At 40.1% G+C, this 18,673-nt stretch overlaps 3 protein-coding genes across 6 annotated transcripts; 1 reads left to right on the top strand and 2 right to left on the bottom strand.

Annotated features, from left to right (window-relative positions):
* The first annotated feature begins 1,183 nt into the window (after positions 1-1,183).
* On the top strand, positions 1,184-2,034 carry LOC147040217 (uncharacterized). The gene is made up of 2 exons (XM_085902582.1): positions 1,184-1,349; positions 1,572-2,034. Exons 1-2 carry the CDS (start codon positions 1,184-1,186, stop codon positions 1,973-1,975), a joined length of 570 nt encoding a protein of 189 aa, XP_085758708.1. The 3' UTR covers positions 1,976-2,034.
* Positions 2,035-2,203: 169 nt separating this feature from the next.
* On the bottom strand, positions 2,204-11,333 carry LOC147040216 (basic helix-loop-helix ARNT-like protein 2). Of its 4 annotated transcripts, none has more exons than XM_085902577.1 (17): positions 10,595-11,333; positions 8,103-8,214; positions 7,989-8,027; positions 7,820-7,858; positions 7,464-7,621; positions 7,319-7,401; positions 7,135-7,227; positions 6,925-7,042; positions 6,694-6,843; positions 5,805-6,042; positions 5,621-5,727; positions 4,702-4,852; positions 4,569-4,627; positions 4,384-4,498; positions 4,213-4,297; positions 4,063-4,141; positions 2,204-3,509 (listed from the first exon to the last, which is right to left on the bottom strand). In XM_085902577.1, exons 1-17 carry the CDS (start codon positions 10,635-10,637, stop codon positions 3,352-3,354), a joined length of 1,827 nt encoding a protein of 608 aa, XP_085758703.1. In that variant the 5' UTR covers positions 10,638-11,333; the 3' UTR covers positions 2,204-3,351. The 4 variants fall into 4 exon arrangements, with proteins under 4 accessions (XP_085758703.1, XP_085758704.1, XP_085758705.1 ...); XM_085902578.1 differs by having other exon boundaries at positions 4,384-4,495; XM_085902579.1 differs by having other exon boundaries at positions 4,569-4,624; positions 10,595-11,332.
* A 1,156-nt stretch (positions 11,334-12,489) lies between these two features.
* On the bottom strand, positions 12,490-18,368 carry LOC147040215 (serine/threonine-protein kinase 38-like). The gene is made up of 14 exons (XM_085902693.1): positions 17,984-18,368; positions 16,909-17,048; positions 16,761-16,812; positions 16,549-16,671; positions 16,405-16,488; positions 16,212-16,335; positions 15,996-16,150; positions 15,795-15,897; positions 15,643-15,704; positions 15,416-15,533; positions 15,224-15,347; positions 15,063-15,158; positions 14,891-14,982; positions 12,490-14,801 (listed from the first exon to the last, which is right to left on the bottom strand). The coding sequence occupies exons 2-14, from the start codon at positions 17,040-17,042 to the stop codon at positions 14,677-14,679; spliced, it is 1,392 nt and encodes a 463-aa protein (XP_085758819.1). The 5' UTR covers positions 17,043-17,048; positions 17,984-18,368; the 3' UTR covers positions 12,490-14,676.
* Positions 18,369-18,673: the final 305 nt, after the last annotated feature.

The raw sequence follows: 18,673 nt of genomic DNA, 5'->3' as shown, positions 1-18,673 counted from the left end.
AATAATCGTATTAATCGTACATATTTGTTCCTCCATTTTGTTATTATCACGTTGATTCTCAATTTATCATCAAAACGGTTAGACAACAAATAATGTGAATATGTACAAAGTGTAAAAAAATGCACAAATTCGCTTTGAGAGACTGTAAAGGTGCTGCACTGGAAAAATGCACTGAATGGAGAGCAAGACAGGAAATTTCATATTACTACTTTCCTTTTGTTTACATTATGATTTCCTTGTATTATAAACTGAAAAAAAACATACTGTCGCTTTAGTCACTTTAACTGTGAGGCTTTTTATTTTTTCATATTAGCACTAAAGTAGCCAAACGATTAAATTTGCACTTTTTTTGAGAGTGTTCTTGTGGTTCATTTGAACATTTATGCTAATGTGAGTGTGCAATAAAAGCAGATGTTTCTTGAGTGGTACGTTCTTAGTACTCCATTTTTTTTCTTGGCCACGCTAACGTTGGGTATCGCAGACAAAACACGCCGTCGACGCCACGGAAAGAAATTATAATAACAACATTACGTTTTGCATCCGAGGCAATAAAACAACAACACCTGCTCATTTGCTTTCTGTATCTGGTGGGACATTTTAGGAGGCAGACATCAAATATAAACAGGAACACGCTAAAAGGCAATCTTTGCGATTGAACCAGCGTCCACACGATGAACCCACAAAGTAATCTCGATGAAATTGACGCGTATTGTCGAAATAGAGGCTGGACCAATTTTTGGTGGTTCACTTATGTTTACCTGATAGTCGTAGGTGGAACAGGCAACGGCATCATGCTTTGGTTACTTTTCGGCAAGATGAAGTCAAACTCTGCCTCAAAGGTCAGTTAATTGCTTAATGGCTGATTTGGGGTTTGTTTATATTTTAATTTTAGACAAAATCTTTGTTTCCTAGTTCCTTGGTATGAACCTTGTTCTGATGGATTTTCTGTACATCATTTTTGTTCCATTCAACTGTGCTTTTGATCCCTATTCATTTGCGCCAAATACGACAGGTGAGCTATATTGAACATTTTTTGAAAAGCATTGATTAAAAATACCTGATCATCAAGTCCATGTATGCGTACAACTCGGATCGGTGCTAACTGCGCTAACTGTACATGAGCTAATTGCTTTCAGAACTTGTCTACAACTATCCCATCAATTTGACAACAAACATATTCGAGATGTTCGTCTTGATCGGTTGCCCCTTGCTGTTGACCTGCATGTGTATCGAGCGCTACCTGGCTGTGGTCCAACCTGTGCTCTACCTAAAAATACGAAAGTGGGAAAACTACATGGGCATCTCCAGTGTGGTGTGGCTTATCACATATTTGTTCTGCCTGGCTTCGGGTAAGTTATGTTTGACTATCTACTACTAGGCTTAGCTCATCGCCACACACCTTTAGCTCTGTCCTTTAAGCATCACTAATGGTGGGAAACAGCACCCCCTTCTGGTGTGGAGTATTTCCTAGCAGAATTGTTATTCTACGCCATTTCACATTTCTCCATATATATATTTACAAAATTGAGGACATTCAGATTTAGATTTTCTAGTTGTTGTTTTTTTCGCAGGTATTGTCAACGACCTGTCCGTCATGCTAGCACCGGTGTGCATTGTCGTTTCCTGCCTGTTCTTCATCATGTTTGCCAGCCTCATGGGTGTGGTCCTGTCACTTCGTCAACAAAGCCCGGCATGCAAAAGTGGCAACAAAACCATCTCACCCCAAAAGAGCCAAGCGGTGGTGAACGTGCTAACTGTGGTGATCCCCGCTGTGGTTATCTACACGCCCGTTTGCGTCATGGTCCCTAGTCTTTTTTTGACTACCTACGGTCCGGCGGAATTAAACCAAACGGTGTGCTGCGCTTTTCAATTATGTCAGTTGTTTCCGAAGTACGGCGTGCTCATTGGGCCTTTGTTTTACCTCGCCAAGTACAAACAAATCTTTTGTGGGATGGCGAAGAAAATTCTATCATGAGCAGCTTTTGGGTTTAAATTCCGGGAATAATTAAATATGTGGTAGAGATTCAAGAAAGGAAAAACAACACGTGCATTGAAAGTTCCATAAAATCAATAAAGTTTTCCTCATTTAAAAAAAAAAATGTGTCTGGTTTGTTAGCTTTGCTAGCTAAAGTGCGGAACGACTGATTTTGTTTGTTGTATTTGAAAGTTTTGCTTCGAACAAAATGGCATCAAAGGAACTCAATTCCTACAAAAAAAAAAAAACTTTACTTACAAATTGAACTTTAACTCTTTACAGCAGAAACATCAACAACGGTTCGCACGTACAAACAGACAAGACACGCTTTCTTCCGGTAACGGGTTCGAAACCGACATTTTTTTTTTTTTCAAGGTGGTTTTGAAAGCCACATGGTATTGTTGATTCTACACATTCGAAAAACACAAGGCAACACAATCACATTATGGTTTTTTTTTTTCAAGATTCAAGGAGCCAGTGATAACCCGTGAAGTTTGCATGTGCTGGATGGAGGAAGAAAGAAGATTTTACAAAAAAAAAATAAAAAAAAAATATCCCCCTGCTGGTTTCTTTTGAATCCTCTAAAATTGTTTTTAATCTAGCAAAGGAGTTCTGGTAAAATCAAATGGACTTTTCAACGCAGTGGTTTTACGTAACCTCCAAAATACTAAACAATATTGCATATTCTCAGTAGCAAATTTGTTTTCGTTCACAAAAGGCTTTTATGGTATCGGGACATTCAGCAACATACAAATAAAGCGACGCTATTAAATAAGTTGAAAGTAACATCCAGACAATAGAGAAGTTGCTAACGTGCCTTTCAACCTGCACAAAAAGCTCAGTAAACATCGGCATACTAAATACATATTGGGCTTTCAAGTCTTTTCCCGTCCGTACGTTAAGATTTGTTTTTTTTTAAGTTATGGCCCCATTTGAATTGGAAATATTCTTCCAAGAGTCTATAATCATGATTTTTAAAATGAAACGTGTCAACAGAAGTGGAGCTGTTGCGGCAACCAACATTTTTTTGGTGGGAATTGTGGAAATTTCTTGCAGTGAATGTGTGGAAAGAGCAGTAGTAATGTTGTCGGCTGGAAATTAAGGCCTGAGGTATCATGTCCATATTTGCATATCGCAAAGAGTCTTGATTGATTCCAATGTAGAAAAAAAAATACATTTGGTGATGGACTATTAAAAAAAAAAAAAAGTTGTCTAGCAGCACTGCAGGTCCGTTGGATTTTTTTTCCCCTATAGTCAAGCCAAGGCGGGAAGAAAAAAAAAAGTGGTACCCTGTCTTTCGATCCCACCGGAAGACCCGTCCATTTCAAGTGCTGTTTCCTGTTTCACGAGCCTACGTGTCTTTTTTTTTTTTTGTCTCAGAAGGGCCAGTGTAAGTCATCAAAGTCCCCCGACTGCCCCATGTTTACGTCCGTCTCCAGTAAGCTCATGATGACCGCCATGGCCGCTTCATCGTTGCTAAAGCTGCTCAGGCCCGGCACCAGCATGCTGTCCAAGTCCTGCTGGGACAGCTCGCCTGGGACACGTAAAAATACACAGCCACAAGTCGGGCTTAATGTTCCCTGTCTGGACACCAAGGATGATTTTTGCGAGATATCTTAAAAGGTGCTTTATTTCTTAAGCATTTTTCACTGTTTTTAATTTATGTTGGGAGTTGATATATACATTTAAAATAGACATATATTTTATTCTTTTTGTTTTTCTTAAAAATATTGAGAGAAATATTGTTTTTTTTATACTTTTGACATTTCTATATATTTTTTAAATTTGTACATATTTTATAAAATTAATTAGTATTTTTTTAAATATTTTCCATTTTTATTTAATGTTTTTATATATTTAGAAATTTTTTTTCATCATAATTTATTTTTTATTTTTTGTCCAATTGGTTTCATTTGTACAGACAGCATCTGCGAATGATAATTTTTGCCATTGTTCCTATAATATTTTTTGGGTCATTTTTATTCTGATTGCCCTTGTCCTAGATTCCTCATCGCTTTTTCCAGTAGCGAATTTTTTTCCTTCTCGCTACCGGCTGCGGTTCCTCTTCTAATAGGATGACACAGTACCTGCACTTGCCGAAACGCTGGGGACCGTCTCAATCTTCAACTCGGACGAACTTCCTGCATCCTCTTCTCGGCTTGACAGCTGCAAAATAACATTTAAACGGAACATTAGCAATAAGTATGAATTTCTGAGCGTCACGTTAAATCACTCACACTTCCGCTTGCTTGAGGGGATTCTGATACACTCTGGGCTGCACCAAACGGGCTGGACACTCCACTTGATGGGGATGAGTTGGCCCTGATATGTAAAAACAAAATTAACATTCTGCAAATGCTCACACACTTACCGGAAAATGTAATAAATCTAACTTGAGCAGGAATTACCTGTAGGTATCGATGAGTTCGTTGGCAATTTGTGTACCGATACTACCCGCGTAGATCATTTTGCCCACACCACTTGTGAGGCCTGGAATAATGGGTAACTGTTTGGATTCTTCTGCTGGACAAAAAAAAATCATTTGAAAAAAATAGGAGAAAATACAATGTTGTGAACGAGATGATTTTGGTACCTTGAGGAGCTTTGGAGCTGCCTTCTGCCTCATCATCTTTTGCATGACTGGGCCCTCTGCTGGTGAAAAGAAGTAATACAAGCAGTGTAATATGAAAATGTGCGGCAAGTAAAAATGAGACGTGGATACTTACGGGACAACGCGGTTTAACGACACGACGAACTCGACCTCTTTGGTCCATGGGTTTGTAAAACTGAACCACTGACTTTGGAGTGAAACGTAAGGACCGTATTTTGTTTTGAATTTGTAGCACATTGTCTCCAGCTTCTCTTTGCTGTGGAGAACTGTAACGACAAAGGAGAGTGTCAAGAAATGTGCAAAGAGATTACGGAGCAATGTGAGTAAAATAATTTTATATAGGGTGGGGCCTAATAAGTGATGTCACTGCATGTGAGCATCTGGATGTGAGCTGTGGGTGATAGCAGCTCCTTGCAAGTGTTCTAATGTTGTATTTGGGCTTGACTGTTTATCCTGAGCAATAAACAGCCAAAAGTGAATTTTTTAAATTTCCAATATGTGCCTTGGCTCAAAAAAAAAAAAAAAAGGGTGTGAAACTCAAGCTAGCAATTGTAATGCACATGCTAGAGTGGGCTAACTCAATTTTTGCCATTTTGCTTAGTTGAGGATTTATTTTTTGGGTGAGGTATATGACAATGATTTTTCTTTTTTTTACATCAAGTGTGGGCTCAGTATTTAATCGTCTAAAAACCTATCAATAACATTTAATTGTACTACTTACTTTCTGGGTCTTCTATCAATCTCTGAGCCTGGTTTCATGGGCACGGCCATCTTGGAAATGGAAGCTGGCCCAGTGTTGGAACTGATGAATCAGGAAAAGTGCTGAGTGTAAAAAATAGACTGCCTCCTATATGTCCAAACTGGAACTTCAACTAGCATTTAACTTAAAACTAGCTGAAATTGAAGTTAGCCCACTCTTGTTCTCAGTGGTTGGAAAATTTGGGGTTAATTTTGTCAAATGGTTTATGGGAAACCTTTTGCTTGATACTTTTTGAATGCCCAGAATTCAAATGCGAGACACCCTGCTCCATCACCTTGCCTGTGTTTTTCTGCCAGGTGCTGCAAGTCATCCTGGTGGAAGTATTCGTAACAAGACGTGCCCAAAATTTCTTGTGGGAGATAACCAATGACAGTTGTTGCTCTATGTGCAAAAAAAAAAAAAAAGATTGCAATAACCCAGCCATCATGTTGGATTTAATAATAAAAGGCGGGACTCACTGTTGCTCCACAAAAGTGAACTTGCCGTCGATGGCGCAGCGAGTGACGAACTCGGTGGGCTTGACTTTGACGTCTTTGTGGGGCTGGCGGGACACGTGGCCCTGCACCCGGCACATGGTCACCAGGCAGCTGAGGCCCGAGGCGTCCTTCTCGGTGTCGCCGGGCTCGGAATCCAAGTCGCTTCTAGGCCAGCTCCGCATGTATCCCGTGCAGTGGAGGGTACAGTATCGGCTCGAGTCTAGAGACGCACAAGTGTGTCCATTTTAATTACATATACTTTGTATTATTATTTCTTTATTTATTTTAAACTTTTTTTTTCGATTTAATTTCTTATTTCTTATTTTATTTATTTTTTAAACAATTTTTTTCGATTTAATTTAGGAAGACAGCGCATAACTTTAGTAGCTGCAGTTCCAATATTTCCCCGCAGAGGTCGCTGTCTCCTGTTCTCTGTGCACAATTAACCGCCTTCTGCCTCATCTACTTTGCTATAACATTGACCTACTTTTATGTTCCTTCCTCTTTATTCGATCAACATTGTTCGGAAAAGGGAAACATCATTCATGGCGAGCCTCCATTCATATGTCATTGGCTGCTTTCTTTTTTTTTGTTTGGGAACTTTACCTTGACATAGCAAACATGAGTGATTCATTCAGAGAAAGTTCAATGAGGTCCTTCTAATAAAACCAGTTCTGACAATATCGTTCATATTCATCCAAATTATATTTCTTCGCGACGATACACGAGCCCATTTGCAGTATCCATCGCACCAATTTTATAAATGGCGATGACGTATGCTGTGCAGAAATCCAGGGCATGTATAATCGACATTTTCAGAATACATTATTGAGAATAAAATCTATGCCGGGAGACCATTATCTTAACAAACCTTTCTTAATGGAAGCAGTGGGCAGTATGCGCTTGTCCTTGTGTTTTGCCTCCACTCGATTGTGCTTCATACGGCAGAAGAAAGAACGCCTGGCTCCGGTGGATAAGTGAGACGCCGTGACGGGCGTGTCCGCGTGGACCGGGACTCCGGCTGCACCCAAAAAAATAATAATAATTCCATACAGCTGCTGACAGAAGGGGAGTCGGCTCGTCGTCATGACGACCAACTCACTGGCAGCGTCGATGAGGCGTTGGTGAGGGTTCAACTCGGTGGACGACAACTGCTCCTTCACCTTGCTGATGTCTTTAGGGTGGATGAGGTCGAAAAGACTTTGGCCCGTCAGCTCAACCTGAGCATAATATATGAAATATTGGCTGTTTTGATGAAAGAAAAAAATGATCGGAGAGTGGAGACATTTCTATTCATAAAACATACACACACCCTGCTGAAGCTGAGGATCTTGGAGACGGATTGGGAAATAAACAAAATTTTCCCTCGGTCGCAACTCACAACTAACAGGAAACCGTCTGCAACCTGTAACGGGGGCGTATAAAGCGACATTGAGGATTTTTTTTTTTTTTTTTATCGTAGAAAAAAAAAGATGTCACCGAATTGAGGCACGCACCCAAAGCAAAAGGTGTCTGAGGTCGTCATGAGGGATGATGGAAGGCTTGCGGGCGGCAGCGGCGAAGGCGCTGCTCGACCCAGCTGGAACGGAAATGAGAGTCGATTCAAATTCCCCGGAATAGCTTTGCGGCGTCGTACCGTACCTTTAAGGGCTTTTAAGTGCTGCACGGCCTTCCGCAGCACGGTCAGCTTGTCCAGTTTCCTCGGCATGGGCTGACAGGCGGGGATCATGGCGGCTAACTCGTCGATGAGGTTGTTCATTTTGTCTCGCCGCCGCTTCTCAATTTGACGGTGAGGTTGCCTAGAAGTAAGAAATATTGTTACTCTCTCTCTGGTGGCAACTCTGTGCCAAGAAATTGTTGAAGTGAGTTCAGGAGATTCATTGAGACTAACAGTACTATGTCGCCGTCTGGTGGTAGATAAAGGAATTACAGCATTAAAAATTTCAAGAGGGTGGGCATTATTTTAATATGAAATATAATCTGTGGTTAAAAATTACCTGAAGCATTTCATTTTGGCTTGCTGATCATCTTCTGATCTATAAAAGAGAACACACAATAATATTGAAATGGTTTCATCACAATAAGTGTGGACACGAGTCACTCCAGAATTGAATGCTAGAATAAAATCCGCCAATTCTGGAATGACTCACAAATAAATGTGTGTACCTGTCGAGATCTTCATCCATTTCGAAGTCAAGACTCTGGCTGTTAGATCACACGATATTTTAATATATTGACTCGTCTTAGGAATCATTTACAGTTTTTGTGTGCTTGTCTTACTGGACAAGGGCGTTCAACGTGTCCTCCACATCACCCTTGCGCTTCCTTGGCAACTCGCCGGCAGGCGGCAAAGTGTTGGCTTGGCTCGGCCCTTCCTCCTCCGCGTTGCCACCTAGCAAACACACACACACACACATACGCACCAACCTTGAGTCAGCCTCCCACTTCTATTATTAACACAGAGTGGTTTTGAGGTGCAAAATAAAAATGAGGTGGCAAAGAAGCACCAATACAAATAAATTTTATCGGAGTCATAATTAAAGGACCATGAGCAGGATTACATTAATGTTTTTTAAGTTAAAATGCAAATGTATTGAAGCCAAGTACAGTTCAGTTAAATACAACTGAACTGGACTGAGCCAGTGATTCTTTTGTCTGCCACTAGAGGGAGCCCATGTACAACACTGAGAATCACTGCAGTTGACAATTGCTGGTAAAATAGTAATTACTATAAAAAATACTTCTATTTTCTTTACTGACATTACTAGACGTGTTTTTCAAGGCAATACACTGTTTGAAATATTTGTTTACAATATTGATTTGAGCTTTGCACAGTTGTCATGTGTTGCAATAGGCGAGAATTTGCTAGTCTCAATTACGTGTCAATCCAGAAGGCACGTGAAGGTAAATTGGATTTGGGCTATCATTTCACCTAAATCTTATATAAGGTTGTTAGACTGACCTACTTTGCTTGGCCTGACTCACAATTTTTAGAAAAGTCTTCATAAGTGACGGAAGCGTCGACCTTCCCTGACCCACATTTATGTTTATTTTTCCCCCCCCACTTCATTTCGCACCAAGGTGAAGCCCTTTAACCAATATAGCACAGATTATTTTCATTTTCACTATAACTATTGACATAATTTTCATGAATCCCTTCTGGGGAGTTTTTTTTGGGTCATCAGTGACGCAAAACAGGGAACGTGGGAGCTCGCTGGCTCACTCTCTTCCGCCCACGACACACTACACGTTTCCTCGGGCCCTGCTCTGCGTCATCGTTTGCCTCGAACGCGAGCCAAGTGCAAACGTGCCATCGGGACAAACTGCCATTTGCAGCCAATGCGACATGAGAGAGGGGACCCGAATAAACGGAGCAAAGCATGCATGATATGAGTTTAGCTTGTGGATTAGTGCATCTCGCATGAATAACGATGAGGTATTTGGTACTGGAAATCACTGAAACACTTTTGCAAAACTTTTTTTTTTTTCACTCAAGATAAAATGCAACCTAAACATTTTGCTTCCTGGTATCATTAAAAGGGCATTATAATCTAATTTCAACATGTTTTTACTGCCCAGTGCTTCCAGCTGTTATTAACTTTCAGGAAGGGAACCACTGCTGTGTGCGTGTCCTTTTTCTAGATGCAGCCTTAAGCCTCGACACACGCTAAGTACAGTATGTTCTAGGTTATTTCTAGATTACACAATAACTCTGCCAAAGCCTCAATATGTTAAAAATTTCAAAAATTACTTATTATTTTTTTAAATCAGAGGTCACAAAAGTGACTAAGACTTTTGAACACATTAAAACCAGGCCAAAAAAACCTCAGCAAAATATTTCACACATTTTAACGTGTTTAGAGTTTAATTGAACAGAGATAATAAAATACCTTCCCAAAATGTGAGCATTTATTGAGTTCAGACTAAGAAAATAATTACACATTTAATATGGTTTCTCAATTTTGTCGACCTCTGTTGGTGAAAAGGAGGAAGTGCCGCTCCACTGATCTACTGACCCACTTTTTCTCGTGCCCGCACGTGACATATTTAAGCTCCTCATGAACAGTTAAATCAAAGTAAAAACAAATAGATTCGACAAGTATGCACGATAGACGTCAAAAGATTCATCCGAGGCAGATGGATCATATGTAGTCATCTATTAAGGACGTTATGTCGTCATGGTTACAATCACGTGCCGACGTGAGGTATGTCGGACAAGCAAGGCCATCACCCCTCCCTCCCAACTGCATGATGCGTTCTGGGACTGCTGGGAAGTCGGAAAATTCCGTGATGCAAGTTTCAAAGAATCTATTGTTGTCGTTTAAAATGAAGAAAAGCAGAGGTCATAATTTAACACTTTTAATTTGTTCTTTTTATGACGCTAGGGGAAACGAGTGATGCAGTTTACTGAATGTAATGTCAGACGTCCGAGTGCTCTGGAACGCAGCACAAAGACAAGCTTGTAGTACGAAATACTGAATGGGAAATTTGACCGGTTTCCAATTGGCGTTTTTGTTCGTTTTATTTTTAAGTTAAAGTATCTTACGCAGACAGAGTCCAACTAAAATTAACATAATAATTTAAAAAAAAATTGTCGACTATGACGATGATCTAAAGTTCCCTGCTGCCCAAAATAACAATTACATTTATTCCCATTACGTCTTAAATGTTGACACTATCAATTAAAACTATGCCAAAGTGTTTAAAAACTATATCATGAGTGATAAATCACGCCAAGCTGATGTTTCTGTAAATTTATGGATGCCCCTTACCTGCCAAGCGGTCCGCGGTCCCCCCGGAGCCTCCGTCCGACATGGCCAAGCGATGGGAGCCGATGTCCGGGTGAAGGCTTTACGGTGTACCGCGGCGCATGTGGAGGAGCCGAGCGAGAGAGGAAGGAGCCGCGAAAAGCCGGCGACTTGTATAATTGACTTCATTTTTGTCTTCCCCTCCCACTCTTTCTTGCGTGTGTGCGTTTTTTTCTGACAAAGGAGGCGGAGTGGGAGTGGGGTGAGGTCGAGAAGGACAGAAACGTGAGGGACAGGACAGCTGCCTAAACGAGGCGTGCGCCATTTTTTTCCACTTTCATTCATCCCTATTGCGATGACGTCACCGCCGTGCCATTGATTCCACACTTTAGCATCATTTTAATACCAACGCATCAAAAAAAAATCTTCCACAAGTGAACATTCTCTTACTTTTTTTTAAGCGTGCTATAAATGCGATTAAAAAAAAAAGACTTCATGGTTACGAGCTGATGTATTACAGATCATCATTTAATTTAAAGTTGATTTAGTTAACCAAATTATTTGGAGTGACCTGATATGCCACTGCTGTGTTTACGTGCCTGCAGATCTTCGTCGAAAGCAGCCTCGCTGAAGTAAGAGGTCTCACTCTGCCCTTTTCTCCAGTCAAAAAAATCGTGCCTTAATTCATGAGCATATTTTTTTTTATACCTTCATTCATTTTCCTTCCTTATACCATACTAACCTTGTTCTCTTAGTCCTTCAAAAAATTTATTGAAAGAAAGTTTAACCCGACTATTGCTTCATTAGCACACTGGGACAACCCCCTAAAAAATGTGCCCTTTCATTTTGTTTAAAAAAAAAAAAGTCAGAGCGATTAGTCGTCTTTTCATTAGAGGATCTTGGTGGCTCACCTACATCGCGTAATTTGAGACCTTTGTACGAGACTTTACATAAGAGCATCGGCTGCACGTGCCGCTTGTGCACGTGTTGACCTATATATGATATAACTTGTATAACTTTGACTTGTTAACCCATTTAAAGGGAAAGGCGTCTGGAGAAAGTACTACGGCGTCACGTTCGCCAGTGGAAAACACACAAGCACATCATCATCATGTCATTTTTTGGTGTAATGTACCTCATTAGAATGCATGTTGAGCTATTTCGATTTGTGACGTCATTTTATGAGCAGCTCCAACAAAAAGAAATGAAAAAGTGGAAACATGTATTCAAACAATGATTTGCTATTACTCACCATGAAGTTCAGTTCAAAGCTATGACGCACTTGATATTCATTTATGTGCACTAATTATGCTTCTAATAATTAGTTTACCTAATTAGTATAGTGAAAATTATTTTTGTATTAAATTGATTTTGTACTGTAGTGTGTGTGATTCGACTACAATACATGATGAAACATAACTGCCACCAAAATGTTTTGATAACATTTGTTTCCATGTTTTGCATTAAAAAAATTTATTGCTAGTTTATTTCAGCACTTATTTATCCTGAGGTTCTGAAACAAAACAAAAATCCCTTTAAACATGTTAAATGGAATAGTTGTACTTGAATATTTACGCGTTAGTATATTTGTCATCAAAATATACTTGTTAGTATGTATTTGTACTTGCGTATTAAATAAGAAACTCAATGCACTCAATGTTTTTTATTTTTTATTTTGCCATAATCGACATAAAAAGTTACCATGTGAATATACGACTAGCATTTCCCCTGTGACCTTTTTTCACCGAGCTACAAGAGATAGAATACGAACACGTCATCACATATATAAGCGAACAACCACTGTCCTGACTTACATTCTTTTTTTTTTAATATAAGCACCTAAAACAAAATGAGACTAGTTTGGTCCTTTACCCACTACAGTAACAAGGTTTTATTAACATTTGTACTCCTCTAGGTCCTTCTTTTTTTTTTTTTTACTCATCACAATAATTCATCTCACAGTACTGTCCTGTATATCCCCTATCATTTTATTTTATTTATCGTATGCGTTCAAGGAACAACACTGAATAAATGACAAAGAAATTGAACACACTTGCTCTTCAATCACAAATGACACTTTGTGCCCATTATTTTTATTTTTTCTCTCAGTGTACTCACTTTTGTTGCCAGTGTTTCGATAGTAATGGCTGTGTAACGAGTTAATTTGTCTATTTTTTTTTCAGTGTTACTCCATGAAAATAGTCTTTAAGAATCAACTTTGCTTTTATTAGTGACCTAAATAATAAGTAAATTGATTGAAAAGTATTCTAATTATATTCAAAGGGGGTAAAATACAAGGATTAAGATTTGATCCAGAGACATACAAATAATAAATAACGCTAAAATATACACATTGTAATCTATACAAGACTTAAACTACACTAACGACTGCATTATTTCAACAGAATAACGAAGTCCTCAATTTTTTTCTGCAGCAATAGCACCACCGTGTGGTGTAAACGGGAACAACATCGGAGTTTTTTCCCCCCCAAGACTGAATTTTAACACTGGAGGTGTTTGGGATTGTTGATGTGATTCATATTAAGGTAGTTTGAGGTTAAGTGCATCAAGCATGAGCTACATCTGGATTCACGGTCATGTGATGATCTTTGGTAGCTTTTTTTTTTTTCTTTCCATCTTGTACGAGCTGTGCAATTTGAAGCAGAAGTAAATTCAAAGGTTAATATAAATGAAAAGAAAAAGCAGTTTGATGCATATGGAGTGTCAAAATGAAATGAGGATATTTCCACGTCACATACACAAGGCATCTTTTGTCATCTATTGTTTGCTTTGACACACATTATTTTACGAGGATGATTTCTTATCAATGCCATAAAAATTTCCCTCAACCGACAGCTGCATCAACTTTATTGCTTCGTTTTGCCTGTAACACTGACCTAAAATCTATATTCCCTCATTTTTTTCTCCTTATTTTTCTTTTGCAGACAGTTTCATCGACTCCCGACAAGCTTTCCGATGAATTGGGAATAACATTGATACAATATTATTGACCGGTTATATGCAAAAGGCACTTCGAAGAAGGAAGTGATTTGATTGGACCTCGTCTGATTCGAATTCAAAGTCAAGGGGGGGCGGCAATATTGTGGAGATAGATTCAAGTGACACACTTTATATTGGGGCGGTGTCATCCGAATGAGCACCAGGAAGATTCCAGCATGAGTTGTTCCGCTTTTGGGTGATAATAAAGTGAAAATAATGGAATTACACCCCTGGTTCCTTAAAGCTGTTTCTATTTACCCTGTAACACCTAAAGACTTACCCTTACACATTCGGAGGCAACTAAAATCCCAAACTACACACCTAGCATATATCAGATGGATTAGTAGTGTTTTTTTTTTTTGAAACACGTTTCCTGAGATATATTTAACACGAATGAGAAATACCCTATTTCCTCAAATTGTGGCCTTGCAAAGAGAAATGATCCGGGTCATTGGTGTCAATGAGTTAATACTATTTTAATTTATGGATAATGAAAATTAAAGTCTGCCACAAGGTGGCGACAAAGCACCGCTTTTCTATTGCATGGCCATTTTTATTTTTGTAAACAATGAATTTTACATTTGCATTTTTGGGAGTAAATTGAACTAAGCACATCATTATTGATGATTTTTTTTTTTTTTAAAACAATAAATGTACATTACTTGTCATTTTTTACCAATCCTAAATATAGTCGAGTCTATTGAAGCGAAGTCCACGATTTGAGGAAACGCACGATCCCGGATGGACGAGTATAAAACTTCAAATCATGCTGAAACCTTCCACAGCGTACGTTCAGTAGCGAGTACTTTGTTTTGCATACGACCTTGTTACTAGCGACCAGTGTTGAAACTACTAAGCAGTAATTGGCACGCCGGTTCGCGTGCGGCATACAACGCAAACCCACCGGAGGTAACGTGGTAACTTAACTGTTGGCGGCAGAGCAGAGCTTAAGAACTTGGTGGGAGGGGCGAGGGCGGTTTACACGTAGACTGAGGGGCGGTTCGGCCTTCAGCACCGGCGGGGGCCCTTCCGAGAGCCCGACCCTGTTACATCCGTGAATGTCTTTTTTTTTTTTTTTATATATATATACTCCCTGTTCGAGGCTGTCAAGCCTTCCCTGGCTTTATGTATGTCGGGATGGTCCCTCGTTGAGTCAGGCCCTCGAAGCGTTTGTAAGTATAGTTGAGGAACACCCAATCCTTGGACTTAAAGTCTGGTTCTGTGGTGTTGGCTAGGAGTAAAAAAAAGAAGCATTGAGGTCAACACCAGCGGTAGAGTTATTTGAAAATGTAACCAGGAATGTGGAGAAACCTTTCAGACCTGGCTGGAGGATATCCGATTCTGGGAACTCGTCAAAATTGGACGTGTCGTCGATGCTTTTTATTTCGATGGAAATGGCTGCGGGACGCTCTCTGTTGGGAATTGTATTCATATTTAGAAAAAAACAGAACAGAGGGGGGGGGGGGGGTATATTAATGAAAGCAAAAGGTACCTGATGTGCTCCCAGTCCACAGGCTCAAAGAACTGCTGACTTTTAATCTCCTCCACGCTGCCTGCCCCAACTCTGTTTTCAGCATCGGTGCAATACCTGAAAAAAAAAAAAAAAAAATCACATTGCATTTCCTGAATATGAAATTTCAAGACGTCATATACCTCAGGATCATGTCCTTAGCTCTCTCCGAGATGGGGACTTCGGGTGGAAACACAAGAGTCTCCTTCCAGTTCATCACTTTCCTGTAGGTCTCCTGCGGCGTCTCCGAGCAAAATGGCGGATAGCCTGAAGAGAACCTCGTGGTTTTTTTTAAACATGTCTTTTGCCTTGGATGCAAAATAAACACGCTTTACCTATTAGCATCTCATACATGATGACCCCCAGAGACCACCAGTCACACAGCTTGTTGTACCCCGTCTGCATGAAAACTTCGGGGGCAATGTAGTCCGGCGTGCCCACTGTGGAATAAGCCTGAAATTTACAAAGTGACAAGACACGTTAGCATTTTTTTTTTCTTGTCTGAAATGCTCGCTATACTAAATGACCGACAGGGGGCACTACAGCATTAGAAAACATTTACCAGCTGTCTCCGGTTTTTCTTCCAGGTTTCTGCTTTCCGCTTGGAGTTCATGTTTTGGAAGGCTGCAGGAACATGAAAAATACATCAATGAGTTCGTTTTCAAAAAGTCTTCCACCTCAACATGGTATCAAAATAAGAAATGTGATACTAACAAAAGTCACTGGGTGGGTTGTGTGTGAGGTTTCTGTAAAATTCTGTCCGGTGGGCTTTCTTCAGTCCGGTACACAAGCCAAAATCAGATAACTTCACATGCCCCTATGAGAAAAAAAAAAAAAAAGGGGTCACATCGTTGAGTGCAAACTTGTTGAACGACATTGCGTCAGATCTCAGACGTGATATGAGCAGAAACTCACCCGTGAATCGAGCAGCAGATTGTCCGGTTTGATATCTCGGTGGATGAAGCCCAGTTGGTGGATGGAGTCGATGGCCAGGACGGTCTCGGCAATGTAGAACTGCGTGGCCTCTTCGGAAAGGGTGTCCTTCTTCATGAGTAGCGTCATCATGTCGCCTAGCAACCAGTAGGTAATGTTTGATTTCTTGTGCCTTGAAGGTATGAGCGTAAGACGCACCTCCGGGAAGGAATTCCATGATGAGGTAGAGGTTCCTCTTGTCCTGGAAGCTGTAAAACATCTTCACCACCCACGCACCGTCTGCCTCCACCAGAATATCCCTCTCGGCCCGGATGTGAGCAACCTGCGGAAATGGAAAAAAAAAAATTAAATCATAGCTCAGACGGCAGCGGGAGCTGCTCGAAATATTTACCTGCTCTTTCTCCAGCATGTCTGCTTTTCGTAAAATCTTCATGGCGTAAATGTGCCCGGTGTCCTTTTTCTGCACCAAACGTACCTGGACAGAGAAGCGTGATCAACATACTAAACAAAAAAAAAAAGTTTTTTTACAACATACCTCTCCGAAAGCACCACGCCCGATGACCTTAAGCGACTCAAAGTCATCCAAACCCAGTCGCGTCCTCTTTAACCTCAGAAATTCCGTCTCCTTGCGAGCATGTTGTGAACGCCGCATCACTTTCTGCCAACACATTAACAGAAAATATGGATGGTAAATATTATTTCTGATCTAAAATATCTTTTCACATATGTCACACACGCAAGCTGTACCTCCTCATCTGGCAGGCCTTCGTCATCCATGGCCTTCTCCAGCTTCTTCTGCCTAGCAACAGAAAAACAACAATTAAAAAGTGACAAATGGTTAGGCTTGGAAATTGTTTTTAATTTAAGAATAAAGCACACAAAAAAATCATCTCGCCTCATCTCGCGCTCCTCATGCTGGGTGAGCAGCGTGCTGTAGAAGTTCTCCAACATCAGTTTGGCAACGGTCACCCGCTCTCGGGTGTGGTTGCTCATGGAGAGGGCGGCTGCCGTCCCTCCAGTCATGGCCATGCTATCCTGTTGCAAAAACACAGAAAGAAAAGATGTCAAGAATGTAGTAAAGAAGGAAGCGGGGTATACATCATCAAAACCTTTTTTTTGCCAGGATGCCAGTAGAAAAGTATGATTGGTCTTGATTAGATTAGAGATAAAAAAAAATAGCTCTGCGGGGCAGAGATAAGAGGCAGTATTTGGTCTAGTCGTGACCACAACAATCGGCCCAAAACAAGACACTTCCTGATTTGCTTCGAAGGAAAAAAATAAATAATCTGTGACGTTTGAATGGGGAGGTTTGTGTTCAGGAATTAATGGGACGCAGACGTGGATGTTGTGCTGCTTTACCTGACCAAAAAAAAAAAAAAATCCTCTTGGAAATGGTATTTAGTACATTTGGTGTGACGTATCCATGCCATACATAGTACAGACAGAGGCCGACTCATGCACACACACTCCACCCTTAAAAGGACTTTAAAGAGACCTGCCAGGAAACTTTCCATCCCTGAATGAAAGAGTCCAGTCATGACACTGAGGAGAGGAATGGGCTACACTCACATGAGTTAAAAAAACAAAAAAACACGAGTTAGGAAAAAATAAAAAAAAGCAGGATGGAGCAGAAATCCTCATTACCGTCCTACTAAAAAATTTAATTTGCACATACATAAAGTTATCAACTGTAATCTTTTTTAAAAAAATTAAAAGTCTTTATTCAGTATATTTACATTGGTAAAATTTCTGAAGGAAAACACGTCAAGGGGTTGAAAAAAATTGTAAAATAATCAAAATATTTGAATCCACCATATAGCTCACTATTATTTTATTTTCAGACATAAATAAATATTTAAAGAGTTATATCTCATGCTTGCTATATTGCGTTTGCGCCAGACTAACAGGTTCCATTAGCAAACAGAGTAAAAATAGCCAGTGCTTTTTAAAATAACATGGGCTCAACCTACCTCCGTGTCCTGCTCCAGAGTCGATGTTTGGCTGGGCAATAGCCCCACAAGCCAGGAGAAAATAAAATCAATTGATTTAAAGCGTTTTTTTTTCTGCCTAAAATGTAGGCAGACTGAAGGCTCCAGTTATTAAGCTAACTGTCAGCCTTAACGGGAACCTCTACACCACTTTACACAGTAAACACAGCTGATATCAAAAACAAAATATGGCTCATTTCCTCAGCCGCAAAGAGCAGGAAAACATTCAATTATATTTAAAAAAATAAGATTTCTTCATTAGTCATCCTCTGGTGTCTGAGTATGGCGGCTGATCTGTCTTAAAGGTGCAAAATTGGGAAAAGGTAGCTTAGGTTTCCTCGGACCGTCGGACTCATCGGTCGCTGCAGTTACGCAATGGCGTAGCTCTGGAGTGACGTCAAGTCAAGCCAATCAGCGGCAGAGAATATGGAAACGGCCAATTGGGAGGGGAGGATTTTGGAGGATGAAATGCGCTCCAGCCAATAGGAAGCTGGGATCCGTCCCCTTCGTTTGGACGCAGATTCATCACTCGTCTGCGCGAATGAAAGAAGTCACTGTTTCCAATTATTTTATTCTTAACTGTCATTCTTGCATTATTTATCCATTTATTTTTTTTGAAAACATTCAACAATGAATTAAATTACACATTTTTCATTGAAAATATAATTGCAT

This window comes from Syngnathus leptorhynchus, chromosome 21 (genome assembly GCF_054491065.1).
Source record: "Syngnathus leptorhynchus isolate UIUO chromosome 21, UIUO_Slep, whole genome shotgun sequence".
NCBI classification, from domain to species: Eukaryota; Metazoa; Chordata; class Actinopteri; order Syngnathiformes; family Syngnathidae; genus Syngnathus; species Syngnathus leptorhynchus.
Note: the sequence above shows the minus strand (reverse complement) of the source record. Positions and strands in the feature narration are given on the sequence as shown.